Source organism: Microtus pennsylvanicus, chromosome 2 (assembly GCF_037038515.1).
Source record: "Microtus pennsylvanicus isolate mMicPen1 chromosome 2, mMicPen1.hap1, whole genome shotgun sequence".
NCBI lineage: Eukaryota > Metazoa > Chordata > Mammalia > Rodentia > Cricetidae > Microtus > Microtus pennsylvanicus.
In genome coordinates, this window is record NC_134580.1 from 30,495,327 (window position 1) to 30,511,908 (window position 16,582).

The window sequence follows — 16,582 nt, forward strand, 5'->3', positions numbered from 1 at the left end:
GAGCGCTGGGATCAAAGGTGTGTGCAGAGTCAGGGAGGGACCTGGAGGCAGGAGCTGAAGCAGAGATCACGGAGGAGGTTACTTAGCCGCTGGCTAGCTGGCTGGCTCTCTTATAGTTGCTTCAGTCTATTTCCTTATGCACCCCAGGACCGCCTGTCCAAGGGGGGCACTACCCACAGCAGGTTAAGTCTTCCCACATCAACCATCAATCAGGATGATGCCTCTCAGGCTGGCCCACGGGCCAATGCGATGGGGAGGAACCCCTTGTCTCAGATGACTTCATTTGGCAAAGAAACCACACAGAGTTGTGGCTCAGCCACTGTCTCAGGCAACCCTGGGTTGGCCTGAGCAGTGGGAACATGGCTCTGAATCAGGTCCAGAAGGAACTGCCTGGTCACAGAGGGATCGTCTTGCTCAGTGTTCTGTAATAAGGACAGTCTTACCAGGAAGGGGTTTTCTTACTGACCATCCACTCCCTTACAGGTTATCCTTCCAAACCCCTAAAGGTTTGCTTTCACTACCAAAATCTATCACCCTAATATCAGCAGCAATGGCAGCATCCTCCTGGACATCCTGAGGTCCCAGTGGTCCCCAGCATCGACTGTGTCCAAAGGTAGAGACACTGACATGGACTCAGCATGTCTGTCTCCTGTACTTTCCCCTCTTGCTGGTAGTGTACATGGGAACTCAGGAGGAGCAGACGGCTTGCCCAGACCACAGAGCCCTGCCGAGTCCTGTGCCCACTGCATTGCCACACTGTAAGGAGATGGCATGTGAAGCCCAGTACCTTTGCCCTAGTAGTTCTCAGCAGTCACTTACTATGTGAGCTCAGAACTGCTAGGTGGGTAGAAGAAGACAGCATCAACCCAACTTGCATTTCACCTAAAAGTCAAAAGGCAAATATTAAATATGAAACTATGAAACTCTTCTTTTCCTTCCCTCCTTCATGCAAGGAGGACCAACACACACACACACACACACACACACACACACACACACACACTGCTTCTGATCTCCACAGAGGTTGGATTTGCTGCCACCTTAAGGCCAGGCCAGGCCAGGCCAGAGGGCTAGAAGTGAGCCAAGAACTTCCTGCCTAAGTAGAACAGATCTCACCCCAGGAAGATAAGGTTCAGAGCGAAACTACTTTAAACAAACATTTCTGAGCAGGGTTACACTTGGTTAGAAACAGATAAGACAAATGTGTTTAGCATAACATAGAAGGGCTCAGATTTGGTATCAAGAGCTTTGGCAAGAGATGCCTTGGGAACACCTGCGTCTTGCAAATGCCCGACGTGCTTCCCGTCAGGGTCCTGTAGTTCCACAGTGCCTTTCCTCTGGGCCCCACTTGCAGGTGACACTTTTCCAGGACTTGTTTTTCTGTTTGTTCTGCTTCCCCTTTCCCTCCTCTGCTTCTGTCTAGACTTGTCAATCAGGGTTGCAAAGAAGGCGGGGGTGGGGCAGGGCTTTGGCTCTGTATCTGCACTTCATCTCAGAGTCGCTAGTCTGGAGCAAGGTGTAAAGGAGTCGGGCACAAGGAAGCTCTCTGGATGATGCTGATGGTGAGGGGGAGTGGTTCTCAGTCAGGAGCTGGCTCTCCTCTCGGGATGTGTGTGTGTGGTATTTGCTTTTCTTTCCTGTGACACGCAGTGTTCCAGGCTGGCAGCATGCTGTGAACAAAGACAATTGCATTCTCTCATCTCCTTAGCTGGGACTTGGCAAAGGCTGAAAACAAATCATGCACCTGCTTAACCTTTCTGGCATGACAAAGAAGCCTGTCCCCTTCTCTTCCACAGGAAGTGCTTCTAGATTGCACTCGAACAAGCCCTAATTAAGTCTTTCCTGGATCCATCTTTTTCTCCAGCCTTTTCTTGGACTTAGATGTGTAATTAAGAGGAATATCAAGAGACAACATTTCTCTTGACCGAAGGGTTGAGATGTAGCTCGGTTGATAGAATGCTTGCTTGCTTGTCTGGCATGTCCAGTGTGCCCCGAGTTCAGTCCTCAGTGCTGGGGTGGGGAGCGGGGAGAAACAAGAAAAAACCAAAACAACAAAAACCAAAGAAACAAAACTGGCATAGGGCTCAGCTGGAGAGCCTGGGGTGTAGTCTGGAGGTAGAAACACCTGCCTCATGTAGGCGAGGTCCCTGGTTGGAGCGGAAAAGCAAGCTAACAGGAAAAATTAAGATGATTTTGATGGAAAAAATTGATTGCAATTATAGAACATTTTCTCAGATGTTTGTTTCTCACATTTTTGTCATTTTGTCTCCTAGGAAGAAAATGCTACCAGCCAATACAGTCACACTCACATGCTCACTCTCTGACACACATGCATACACATTCACACATACTTACACACACATACACATTCACACACACATGCATACAGTCACACACACATGCATACACAGTCACACACAAATGCATAAACAATCACACACACATGCATACACAGTCACACACACATGCATACACAGTCACACACACATGCATGCACATTCACACACACATGCATACACAGTCACACACATGCATACACAGTCACACAAACTCACACACGTGCATACACATTCACATTCACATGCATACACATCCATACATACTTACACACATGCATACACAGTCACACAAACTCATACACGTGCGTACACATTCACACACACATGCATACACAGTCACCAACAATTGCATACACAATCACACGTACACACACATACATAGTCACACATACATTCACATGCATACACAGTCACATATACTTTACTCACACACATACACATTCACACACATGCATACACAGTCAGACATACTCACACACGCATAGTCACACATACATTCACATGTATACACAGTCACTCATACACACATGCTTATACAGTCACACATATACACACATGCATTTATAGTCATACATACATACATGCAAACACATACAAACATACATTCACATTCACACTCACATACTCACAAGCATTCACAAACACACATGCATACACAATCACATACACACACATACATTCACATGTATACATAGTCACTCATACACACATGCTTATACAGTCACACATATACACACATGCATTTATAGTCAAACATACATACATGCAAACACATACACACACGCATTCCATTCACACTCGCACACGCACACATGCATACACACTCACACATAACGACATTTTGGTTGAGGGTAGGACATGTGGACACGGTGGTCCTTTAGGATTGTGTCGCGGAGTGACACGGTAGTCCTCTTAATTTGTGTTAGTAGACTCCGTTTGTGCGCAGTGTACCTTACATGTTTGCACAGGGATAGACCTGCCTACCGGTGAGTATCTTAGGACCATCCTCGTCCCCAGCTATGTCTGTACACACTGCAAATTTGTGTGCTTTGTATACAGAGAGAGACTTAAACAATTTGTCATGTATCAGGGCTTTCAAGACAAACCTCTTTCCCCCAAGTGTGTGAACCACCGATGTTAAAGAGCAGAGAGAAGCAGAGACTACATCTGGAGGACAGAAAGAGAGGGTGGGGTCTATACGAGACAGGGAAGCCAGGGCTTCCAAGAGCCTTCCTGCCTGGATCAGATGCACCTGGCCTCAGCTGCTGGCATCTCCACAAACCTACTGTTCTGGCTGGGTGACCTGGGGCATGGCTTCTCTAAGCATCAGTTTCTCAAATGTGAAATGGGATGAGAGAATCTACTTCACAGAGGCGTGGCAAGGATTAGATGAGGTCATACCCATCGAGTGTCCTGCTAATTTGATGCGCCTGTATGACTTCTGTCTCTGTGTGTGTGTTTTTGTATTTTCCTGTCCACTTTACTCCCCTTCCAGGGGTCTGCTAATGCTGTTTCTTAGTTGAATGTTTTTTCTCCACCTGCTCCAGGGCCCATTTGCACTTTTTACACCAGTGTAGGGAGTGCTGGGAGCTAGAAGCCTGATTCCTGGTAGCAAGGCAGCTACCCAGCTTGGGAAGGAGAGACCAAATGAGCTCTAGGAGAGAGGTCTCAGCCTCAGCAGCTCTGGCTCTGGCCTACTTTCCTTCTGTAATTCTCGTACAGGCCAGAAGATGGGACTCTGGACCCTGAAGTCAAGGGCCAGGGCACTGCCTCCACATCTGAACTAAAGGGAAATCAGATCCCTTGCCCTGCCCTGCCCCTCTTACTGTGTGAGACCTGTCTTATGGGGCGGGGAGGTAACAGGGACATTCTCCCTTTGGCCACCACCTTTGTTCAGGGCCAGTCTAATGCTTCAGGGTTGTCCTATCAACCATCCCACCCTCTGGCAGCTTTTCCAAGATGGGGCAGCACATCCTCCTGGAACTCCAGGACCAGCCAGGCTCACCTCGGCTCATTGTCCTCAGCTCCACGGAGATGCGTCCCCTGTCACATAACCAGGTTCCTTCTGTCACATACCCTTGCAGTTTCCTTCACAGTGGCTGTCATAACTTACAGAATGATCTTGTTGACTTACTAACCCTAACCTAACCCCTAAGTCCCAAGGGGGCAAACTTTTCTCATTGCTGGTTCCCCAGCACCGAACAACCAGGTCTGGGTACATGAGATCTCAGCAAAGCCATTGTAATCAACAAATGCTGATTGAATCCCTGCTTAGTGATTGCCTGGTCAAGACGTTGTTTAGTTTTCCTGTGATGCTGCTTTCTCACTAGTGAAACAGAGAGGATAGAGACACCACGGCTACTGCAATGAATGACACATTTTATATCACTAGGTCCTGGTATGTAGAGGGGCTCCTTAAAACCTTTAATGGTCTGATTTTTTGTTACACAGGGAAATGAAGTCTGCACTCAGTACCCAGCGCTCCACAGTCGACAAGAGCATTTTCTAAGGCAACACTCACTTCTACTGCGCCTTTCGACAGCACTTTTGTGTTGGCCTGGTTGTGGCTACTCTGCACGTGCTACCATGCTTAATCTTCACTCTAGACTTGAGCTGTTGGCGTGCTCTTTATTTCAGCTCAATAAGATGTGTGCACACACCAGCCATGCTGCGCATGTAAAGGCCTGAGGACAGCTTACGAGAGCTGGTTTTCTTTTTATTTCATGTAGGTCCTGCTGATGAAACTCAGATAATAATGTCCTGCTGGACCTCCATACATTGATGAGTAGATTGGATAAGTGCACATGTGTTTGCAGTCCTCTAGATGCTCAGCATCCTTAGCGGCTGTGTGGAGTACAGAGGCACAAATCATTGTTTGTGAGATGAGAAACTGGGCAGCGGGCTTTTTATAGAAGATCAGAAATAAAGGTGCATGGTGTGTGTGTGTGTGTGTGTGTGTGTGCGTGCGTGTGTTTTACACATTCCTGTGTGACTCACATGGGGAGGCCAGAGGTCTAGGTCTCAATAGCTCTTTACTTATTTTTTTAATGTGCACCAGTTGTTCTCCTGCATGTGTGTCTGTGAACCACATTCATTTCTGGTGTCTGAGGAGACCAGAAGAGGTGGACCGATTCTGGGACTGCCATTGTGGATGGCTGTGAGACACCATGGGAAACCAGCCCAGGTCCTCTATGAGAGCAACAGCTTCTCTTGCTGCTGAGCCATCTCTCTAACTCTTTCCACCTTATTTGTTAAGACAGAGCCTCTCAATAGATGGAGCTCCTGGTAGATTGGTCTATACTGTTTGACCAGCAAACTCCAGAACGCACGGTTTCTATCTTCTCCTGTTCTGGGGTTACAAGCTTTTGCCACCAAACCCAGCTTTTTTTCTCAGGTTCTGGGCAGGGGCCTCAGATCCTTAAACTTTCATAGGAAGTGCTTCTTAGACAGAGCCATCTCTCCAGGTATATAGTCCCTTTCCAGGGACATCAAGGCTCAGTCTTGTTTCCAGTTCTGGTTCCAGACAAAGGATGGTATGCAGAAGTTGTGACTTATTTGTTCATTTATTTTGAGATAGGGTGTCACCAGGAGTCTAAACTGACCTTGAACTTCTTGCGGCCTCAGCCTCCTAAACTGGACGGTAGGCCCGCACCACCACAGTGATAGAACTTGGACTTGTCATATTCCCTTCTGGAGCTTTGGCAGAGGCTGCGAATGATTTGCATGGTCGCTTTGCCACCAACAGTGTGGAATCACCTCCAGGCTCAAGTGATAGTGCCTATGAGACAAAGGGCCCTTTCTCTCTCTTAAGACTCGCTCAGAGGATTAACTTTGCTTTCTTTTAAAACCAGATGGAATTGACTGTGTTACTCATCATTTTCCAACCTTGCCTCAGATCTGTTAGTTCTGCTGTTAGATAGTAATTTGTCTTAGAGCTTTTTTTCTTATCCTTTTTTGTTATTTATGTTCTTATTTTTTAAGGACGAGTTGAAATTATCCTCAGTTCAAACTCCACTGTCTGCTGTCAGGCTTAGAGGCAGGTAGACCTAAGTCTCAGCCTGTGGAGGGGCCTGCTGCCTGTCAGCGCTCTTTAACGCTCTTCAGTCTGGAGTTAATAAGCCAATTAAGAAGCCCCTCTTCTCATCATTGCTTCCTCCTGCCATCTTTGTTTCTGAGAGGGATTTTCTCCTAATTTAAAAATCCATCATCCGAGGAAGAAAATCCGAATAGCTAAACCCAGCACTTTCCCAGAGTCGGTGCAATGCAAACAGAAGCAGTGGTTTTCCTTCCTAGTAGGCAGTTGAAAGGACCTCTGAGCCCAGAACCCCCAGCCCACCCTGAGGGAGAGAGGGAGGCGGTTTCCAAGGCAACCGGCCCAGGGAGGGGTTGGCTCTCTGGCGCCCTCCTGGCCTCTTCCTGGTAGCTCAGGATACTGCCAGCTAGCGTCCACCCGTGCTCCGCGCTCCGATTGGCTGCTCGGTCCGCTCTCTGATTGGTTGTGGCGGGCGCCTCGCCGGCTGGTGGCTATGAAGGTGGCGCCGGTTGATGGTTGAGCGTTGGCTTCAGGGTTGGGGTCGCCGCATGTGCGATCCGCTCCCACGGGATCAGAGGGCGAGGACTGCTGCTGCTCAACCTGGAATCTACCGGCGAGACCGGGCTCTGCCCGGCCATGCCCGCCGGGAGCAACGAGCCGGACGGAGTCCTCAGCTATCAGGTGGGCCCCGCCTCCCGCTCCTCCCCGGCTCAGTCTGGGTCGGGTGCCCACCGCCCGGCTCCCGTTCCAGCCGGGGCTCCGGGCGTGTCCCCGAGAGCCGGGGGGGGGGGGGGGGCGCGTGGGACGCCAGGGGGCGCTCAGGGTGGCCAGGGAGGGTGACCTTGGGCCGGAACCCTGAGCCGCCGGCACCGCCGCAGCCCCCCCGCATCGCCTGCAGCCCGGTGTCCCGGACCAGTGACCTCTGTCCGCGGGTCCCCTTTGGCGGCAGACGCCGGCCTCTGGCCTTGCCCCGCTCTCTACCTTAGGTGGTCGAGAGGGTATCCGGGGACCTTCGCGGGTCTTTGTGTTTTGATTCTGGTTCCTCGGTGGCTAAGAGGAAGCCTTGCAAAGACCCCGAGAATGTGGCCGGTTTTGTGTATCGGCGCCCTGCTGTCCAGACAGCCGATAAGTTCTGAGGAAGGGATTGCACATGGACCAGGGAAGCCAGGAACGACACCACCAGCCTTAAGTAGTTGATGGTGGAACCGCAGGGTCGGTTAATATTAGGAAGCATTTGGACTAGGTATTAAGAGTGTGTGGGTTCAAGTCCTGGTCTGTTTCTTCTAGGCTTTCTCACCTTGTGCGTGCTACTTGCCTCTTTGAACCTCAGTTTCCCCATCTATTAAAATGGAAATAGTAATGTTTGTACGGTTTACTTCACAGGGCTGTTTTAAGGACTCTGTGAATCACGGTTTATTGTGTGAGCCCTAATAAGCGAGTAGTAGCTTTTTGAATTCTCACCCACCCGCCTTGTGAAACCCGGATCAGATGTGATTGCTGCCCTGGAAAGAGGATTTGAAGGAGGGAGGGGAACCGAGACGATGTTGTTGCAGAAGGGTGGTGGGTTTTGGAAGCAAATGCCCGGTTGACATGGTTGTGGGGTCTGGGAAAGGCAGGGGAAACTTCCTGAGTGTTGCGACACGGTTGTGACGCTCCCTACTCCTCTTCTTTCCTGGCAGGACTATTTGCTTGCCAGTCACCAAAATAAATAGATGTGAGATTTTTGGGAAATCTTTCCATTTCTGATCTCATGACATACCATGTTATAGTCAGCTTCTGTTTGGGAGACAGAAGCAAAAAGAGGCCAAGATCTTGGTCCTCCCAGCTGCTGGGAAAGGAGGAGAATTAGCTTTGTTTTGCCATTGAGAATGCTGGGGATGGACTGCCTTCTTACTTAAAGGTAGACCCCCTGCTGCTGAGCCCTATCCCCAGCCTGTGTTTGTGTGTGTGTGGAGGGGGGTGTGTGTCTGTGTGTCTGTGTCTGTGTGTGTCTGTGTGTGTGTGTGTGTTTGGTGGCCAGAGTTTGATAACTGGTATCTTTATCACTCTATCTTTATTTACTGAAAACATGTTCTTGCACTGAACCTGGAACCATTTGAGCCGGCCAGTGAGCCCCTGGGATCTGCTTGTCTCCCCCACCCACTCGCCCCACCCCCACCCCCAGTGCTGGGCTTACAGACGAGCACATGCTGCCTGCTTCCATGGGTGCTGAGGTCTGCGTCCAGGTCTTCATTCTGTGAGACAAGTACGTCACCCATCTTCATTTCACACAAAATACTAGGAGCCTGAGGCAGGAGGATCATGTGTTTGGGGTTCACATAGACTCCATAATGAGACCCTGTCTCAAAAGATCTGCACAAGGAACTGTGTTGTTATAAAATCAGGTGCTTTGACACCTCTCAGACCATCCTGTGAGTGTACGTTGACGCACATCATAGGAGATTTTTCTAAGAAGAAAATGGGCAAAGGTCTGAAGAATGACTCTCAGCTGAAGGAAAGGGGAGGTCAGAGACTTGGAAACAGAGGAGAGGGTGTACAACAGTCCTGTGGCCGATAGGGGGCGCGTTCTGCAAGGACATAGGGTGGAGCCACAGGGAGCAAGGAGGAAATGGCGGGGTGTGTCCTGGGTTCCTAACAGCTAGACACCTTGGCCCCCACTGAAGAAGCTGATATTTACCTGAGGACCAAGAGCAGTCATGATGAGCTTTAGTCCTGCTCAGATTTCCTCTGTTGAAAGATTTCTCTGGCTTCTGTGGGCGATCAAGCTCGGATGTGAGCAGACCCTGTGTCTAACATGCGGAATGTGTGCGGGCTATGGCCAGTACATAGGCACCCTTAGGTTTCTGCTGATGGTCGGTGGTTTGGGTTTCTGAACAGACAATAAATATGTTCTTTACATTGAGCTACTATTATTGTGGGTCACGGAGTGGAGAGAGAAAAGGGAGGGACCAGCAGGTGCTCGTGATGTCAGGCATTAGACACAGGAACTTGAGATTTCAGAAGGTGAGGAGAATGGGGACTTAAAGAGGAAAGGAAGTGGGAATGGCCTGGAGGAGACATAGTCAACCAATGGGCAGTGACCTTAGTGACCAAGCCCCCTGTGTGCCCACCTGAGAGAGCTGGACCTTGCAAAGAGAGTAGATTGTGTGACTCGATGGAAGCAGAGAGCTTCCAGACATCTCATCCCCCATCCCAAGACTAGAGTTTTCTCTGGTGGACTCCGGCTTTTCCCTTTGATTCTCTTCACAGCCGGCTCCACCGTGCAGCCAGCGGGGTTTAGAAATGCCAGCCAGATCATGTCCTCACTTGACCCCTGCCAGCGGCTTCCTAGTGAATTTTAGAATAAAACCCTAACTCTGCGGTGGCTTACCAAGGTTGGACATGACTGCAGCCTTGCCCATTGTGCCGGGAACGCCCTTCTCTCTCACCGCGCACTCCGACTCTGGCTGGCTTTGTGTTTCTTTAGTATGACCAGCTCCCTCACAGCTCGGGGATGTGTCCTCTTTCTAGGACACTCTTTCAGCTCGGTGTCCTCATGACTCATTTGCATCTCCCGAAGAATAGCTTCCCCTGACCTCCACCCTGAGTCACACTGCTCCGTAGGATGCTCTTGTGTTCCTCCCTAGCACACTGTGTATGAGTCTTCTTGTTTTGATGTCCTGCTGTCTTCTTGAGGAAGTTTCAGGAGGGCAGGGTGCGCTGGTGACCCTGTCTCATACATCGCCCAGTGTCCAGTTAGTGCTTGGCTGCTGGAGGGGAAGGCTCGGGAGGCTGAAGTCTTTCTCTTAGGAGCTCGTGGTCTACTAACAGTGTCCAGTTAGTGCTTGGCTGCTGGAGGGGAAGGCTCGGGAGGCTGAAGTCTTTCTCTTAGGAGCTCGTGGTCTACTAACAGGATTTGCACGGAGCAGCAGATGGCTGTTAGTGGCACACTCATAAGCTCCTCGTTCTTTGGTACCTTTGCTCAGGTTAGCGAGCTGCAGCAACTTTCCCGTCTCTTCTCTGAGGAATTTCCATTCTGGCCTTCAGAGCTGGTTCCATGGAGCTCCACCAGGATTTGCCACTCGGTCTCCTCTGCCCACTGCCCCCGCCAAGCACTCCCATGTGTCCACTCTGCTCCTGCCACTTGCCCGATCTTCCCTTTGTTGCTGTGTGAGCAGGGAATGCTTTCTATGTGCCGGGCACCATGCTGGCTGCTCTCCACGTGTTCCCCTTTCTTTAGTGACAGCGCTGAGGATTGCACCCGAGCCTCACACATGCCCGGCAAGCACTCTGTGGCTGCACTGCCCACCCTCACATCCCCGTTATCTTCCTGTCATCCTGAGAATATGCACCTGTATTGGTCCCACTGCGTAAACAAAGAAATGGAGATGCAGTGAGGTGAAGGGACTTCCAGAAAGGGCAGAGCCGCTGCTCTCCAAAGGCTGTGCCCTCAACTACTGTGCGTTACCACAGCTGTTTGTCTTGCCATCTGGAGCAGCGCCTGGCCCTGAGTGAGCACCAGAAGAGCTTGGAAAGGCACACAAGGAATGCACTGGAGTACAGCCGGCTGGAGTGAGGGAGGCCAGCCCGAGGCTGCTGGCATGATGCAGGCTGTGTCAACGTGGCCTGCATCATCCACCTTGCTAAGCTCTCTGAGGTGTTACTGACAAGCCCTTACAAGTTGGGAGTAATAGAAAGCAACCAGACAGCTTAGGGAAAGCCCTACTTTGTGCTAGAACACCCGACAGCCTCTCAGTTCTGCTGAACAGCACTTTCAGAATTGACCAGAAGGAAGCGCTGGAAGGACTGGGAGGTTGGGCATCACGGCGTCCAGGTAAGGTAGTGCTGGGCATCACTGGACGTCCAGGGAGTGTGGGGACAGTGGACAGAGGGCATCAATGGGACGTCCAGGGAGCATGTAGGCAGTGGACAGAGGACATCGGTGGGACATTCAGGAAGCGTGGAGACACTGAACAGAAGGGCATCGACGGGACGTCGAAGGAGCGTGGAAATAGTGACAAGGAAAGCAAAGAAGCCTGGCTTTTCTGTGCACCAGTGCCAGAACAGTTGTACCAACTCCAAACCCCGGAGACAGACATGGGAGCAAATGGCTGTGATCCCCGCACTGGGAATGTAGAAGCAGGAGAATTAGTTCAAGGTCAAAGCCAGGGAGATGGAACAATGGACAGAGCACTTCTGGACAAGTATGACCACTTGAGTTTGAACTGTGAGACCTGCATAAAGGTAGGAAAAGACAGACTCTACAGAGTTGTCCTCTGACCTTGATAGGTACACCATGGCAGCACATGCCTGCATACACTATACATACGTGCACACACACACACAGACACACACACGGTGTAATACTTGAAAAAAGATGAATCAACAGTTAAAAACACTTCTTGCTCTTGCAGAGTACCCTAGTTCAATTCCCAGCACCCACATGGTGGCTCGTTACCATAACTCCAGTTCCAGGGGCTCTGATGCCTTCTTCTGAAACTGGGCACACAAGTAGTGCACACACATATACGTGCAGGTAAAGCACTCAACACATAAATCTAGAAAAAAGTTCACAATGGATGTTGGCTACATAGATAGTTCAAGGCCAGCCTGGGCTGTGTGAGACTCTGGCTAAACAAACAGCCAGGAGACGGTGCCAAACCCTGGCGTGTGGGCGATGGCTGAAGCGTACAGCCGGCTGGAAGAGCATGCCCCTATCTCTTACGGTAGACTGGGAACAACCACGCAGGACAAGAGTTCCCAAAGGAGCTGTGGCTTCTAGTGTTCATTGACTTTGGCACAGGACCACAGTACCTGTTTGCTGAAGAAATGAACGAGCGGCTCCAGGGAGAGCAGATTGGCATCCCAAGGGTCATGGTCGGTTTGTGGTAAGCAGATGATAAGAATTTGCTCAACACTACTGAACAAAAGTGCCAATCCTGGATGGAGTTTGCCCTGTCACCTCATTGCAGAATAACAAGCCGACCCCCGTCCTCTCCTAGCAGGTGGGTGGGGTGGCTGTGGGTACCCTCTGCCATGCCCTGCCAGCTCTGCTGGGAAGCTTTGTAGCAGAGCTGCGGGCCAAGCAGAGCCGTGGGCAGCAAACGGGGCAGCTCAGGCTGCACGTTTCCTTCCTAGGAGCCTTAGATACCCATCTCAGTGCTGTTTGCCCTGGCAGGGTAACCAGGGCCCGTAGCCATCAACACAAGGAAAAGCAGCAAGTCGGCTCTAAATGCGCTGCTAGGTTACAGCAGCACACCTTAGGAGCCTTGGTCATTTCCCATAAGGTAAGAACAAGTTCACGCTAGCTGTGGTCGTTAGGGAGTCCAAATACACACACTGCACTGGCCTCTTACTGCCTCCGTGACGTTACCAGAGGCAGAGTGACTCAAACTACCTATGTCTACATGGGAACAGTTCTGCAGTGGGAGTCTGATGCCTTTGCTTGTAAGCATAAGCTGTCGCCAGGGCTGTGGTTCTGGAAGCCTCAGGACAGAGTCTCTTTGTCCCTTCCCATCCTGTTAGATTAAGACTGGCCCATGTTCTTTGCCTCTTCGTTTCCCCTTCTCTTCTTCCTGCCTCAGGGCCAAAAATCACGTCTTAAAGGCCGAAAATTTTCCCTCAAATCTTCCTCTCTGATTCTACTTCTCTGCCTCTTTTGTTTGTGGATGAATTTTGGAAAATATTTACATGGCTGAGAGTTTTCCTTGCATGCATGTGGATGCTTCATGTATGTACAGTTACCCCAGAGGCCAGAAGAAGGCATTGAATTCCCTGGAACTGTAGTTACAGGTGGTTATGAACAATTATGTGGGTGCTGAGAACTAAACCCAAGTCCTTGGCAAAAGCAACCAGTGCTCCTACCTAACAAACCATCGCAACAACCTCAAAAAGAAAGGCTCAAGTCTGGCCTAGAATTCACTGTGTATATCAGGCTGGCCTGGAATTCACTGTGTAGACCAGGCTGGCCTGGAATTCACTGTGTAGACCAGGCTGGCCTGGAATTCACTGTGTAGACCAGGCTAGCCTTGAACTTGTGCTCTTTCTAGTTCAGTCTCCCACGTGCTGGAGTACAACCACACCTGGCTTTACAATGCTTTAGATTACAGGAAGTTACTCTGGAGTTTACATAATTTCCAACAGCCTTCTTGGAAGGTCAGTTTATCAGTGATGTGACCTTTAGCTGTAGTCTTAATTCTCTTTTGCCAGGTAAAGTCACAAACTCTCAGATCACTGGGGATCAGATGGGCATCTCTCCAAGAGCCATTATTCTCCAAGTCTGTGCTAATTAGGAGCGACTCTAAGTGGGGTTCAAGGGAAGAATGGCAGAGCCACTGTGGAGTCTTTTTTCCCAGCAAACTGCTGGAGGGTGCGAGGGACAGGAAAGCTCATGGCTCACGACTCCTGCCACAGGCCTTGTGGACCGGTGTTTGTAGGCAGTGAGGAAGTTAGTGAAGGCACTCAGGCATGTCCAACCTTTCAACGTGAGGCAGGCACATGGCTGTCATCCACAGAGTTCACGCTCGAGAACTGCACGGCTCTTTGTTTCAGAAAGCCACCAAAAAGATCTCCTCTTTGGCTTCTTTTGTTCTAAGCCAAAGTTGGACATGTGCAAGAAAAGTAGAGAGCTGGGTCAGGCTCAGCGGCCAGGCTTCCACTGAGGGCCAGAATCCAGGTGAAGAGGCAGATGGACCAGGGGCCGGAAACGGCTGGAGAGCTGCTGAGCAAAAGGACTCTTGTGTATGTGAGGTCCTGGAGCATTGACGGCTTGGGAAGACGATGTGAATCTCAAGCTGGTCTCACTGTGGGTATGAATCCATGATTAGTTTTCTGGAACACTCAAAATTGGCCACTTCCTTTGCTTTGGGCACTATCAATACATAATTAATAACAAACTTGAACCTTGTAACCCCTCTCGGCTCCTGTGAGATCTTACTTTGTCTTGATTTAGGACCTTGTGAAGATTAAGTATGTGATATCTGTAGCAAAACTGGTAGGCGTAAGTAAGCCTTTTGTTGAAATTAGTTCCTGTTCTTTGGTTGACTAGAAACCCAGGAGGTAGGGCTGAGGATGTCCTCTGTGCGGAGTGCTCGCCTGGGGGCCCTGGAGCTCACTCTGCAGCACTCAGCAAAAGCTTTCTTGATGTTGTTCTGGGTGCGAATGATGGTTGCGGGGAGTGCCGCAGCTGAAGACTGAAAACATTGGCTCCATGGGGTGGAGTGGGGATGGAAGAGGTGTTTGAGATAAAGTTGGGATGCTCGTACCAGAAGAGGGATGGAGTTCATTTGGGCACAAGTCCAGAATAGCCAGCAGGGTCAGTGTGTCTAGAAGGGGTTCTACGTGGCCTGTGCCCACAACCTTCATTCTCCCTGCAGCTTCTTGGCTGTGTCTAGGAGTTAGGGCATTATGTAATAATAATTAGCCCTGTTTTTGTCTTTTTCTTTGTTCATTACTGAAAGCAAGGCTTTAATTTACCAAAATCAGACTCATTTTTTTCTTGAGACCGGGTCTCACTCTGTAGCCATGACTGTCCTGGAACTCAGTTTGTAGACCAGGTTGATCTTGAACTTAGAGATCACCTGTCTGTGCCTCCTGCGTGCTGGGATTAAAGATGTGTCACGGTGTCCTGCTTCATTCATTTTCTTCAGTAATAATTTTTATGTTTTTAATTATAATATAGTCATGTCACAGCTCCCTTTCCTTTCCTCTCTCCAACCCTTCTCATTCACCCTCTTGCTCTCTTTCTCACATCATAGTCTGTTTTTCTTTAATTGTTCCCCCAGAAACACACACACACGTGCACGCGAACACACACACAACACACACAGTGTATAAATACAGCCTGCTCGGTCCACATGTCGGCTGTATGTATGTGCTCTCAGAGCTGACCTCTCAGTGTTGGATAACTAGTTTGGGGAGCTTTCTCCTGGAAAAGACAATTTTTTAAGGATTATAAACAGCACTTTATCTCTCAAGACATGCCATGCAATATCAATGATTTAATTTAAAAAGTTTATTATCATTTTTGTTTATGTGTACGTGTGTATTTGTCTCTGTGTATGTGTGTGTGCTTGCGCACATAGGCACTTGCGAGCACACATGCCTGTGGAGGCCAGAAGAGGGTGTCAGATCCCCTGGAGCTGGAGTTATTGTGGTTAATTGAAAGCTGCCTGATTTGGGTGCTGGGAAGCAAACTCTGGTTCTCTATATGAACAGCAAGTGCTTAGCAACTGACTCTCCAGCATCCCAGTGTCAAAGCTTTAGTTGAATTAGCCACCTCAGCTCTAACTAATCCCTGGGACCATCCAGTTCAGGCTTAATAGGAGGCATAATTCATGAGCCACTCAGAGAAAATATAAAAAGAGGATTACTTTACATGTTGTTTTTCCAATTCACTACTTCCCTCCCTCCTGCCCTCCCTCTCCTTTTCTCTTAAGCGTGTTTAATGTGTTTCCTGTGAATATAATCGTTCTTGAGTCACAAGGCCCTCTGAGACTCTGGTAAAAGTCGTGGGCAGCCTCCCATACCACCAAACGTACATGCACACATACCACCCCCTCCTCTGAAGCATCCACAGGTATTCTAGAAATTCATGGACTCCACATTGGTAAATCTTGCTTTCTGTGGACAGTGATGGTGGCAGAGGCAAATACAACCGGCCTGGGTGGCCCCTGCAGCAGGCATAAACCAGGAGGCCCAGTCTTTCTTTTCTTTTAAACTTAACAATTTCAGACAATTTTGGCATATGCTTGAAATTTGGGGAACATTTCAAATGTCTATCAAAGGAGAAACATTTGCATAGTGAATCACCCTGTGCCCATGACTTGGCATCAAGAATGAACACACATCTTGTTTCTTCTCTGTCTCTCTCCAGGCTCCAAATCCCAGCTGAAGGGCGTTTTTTAAAATGTATTGAGGCCACATCACAGGATTACTAACTGAAAAGGTTTTGCAGCCTGATTAGCCTCTCTGCTGCTGCAATAGTCTAAGTCAGAGCAAACCGAATTAGAGAAAGCCGGGGTTGAACGGATACCAGCGCTCCCAGGTGGCATTCCAGCCCCCCAGAGAGGAGAAGGAAGGAAGACCAGAAAACCACTGTTTGTTGTCTGTGGGGCAGTTTAAATACCCTGTGGGTGTGGTCTTGAGCATCTCTGGGGAGGCTCATCTTTTGGTGGTCTTTCTTGGAGCTGGAGTCTGGACTGAGACAACTCCCAGGAGAGGGGGCTTGGGA

General features: G+C 49.6%; 1 protein-coding gene across 1 annotated transcript in view; it reads left to right on the forward strand.

Moving 5' to 3' along the window:
* The first annotated feature begins 7,008 nt into the window (after positions 1–7,008).
* The window catches only part of LOC142844158 (electroneutral sodium bicarbonate exchanger 1-like), a 37,581-nt gene continuing 28,007 nt past the window's right edge, over positions 7,009–16,582 (forward strand). The window contains exon 1 of the mRNA XM_075962450.1: positions 7,009–7,053. Coding sequence (XP_075818565.1) covers positions 7,009–7,053 — 45 coding nt within the window. The remainder of the gene's footprint in view (positions 7,054–16,582) is intronic.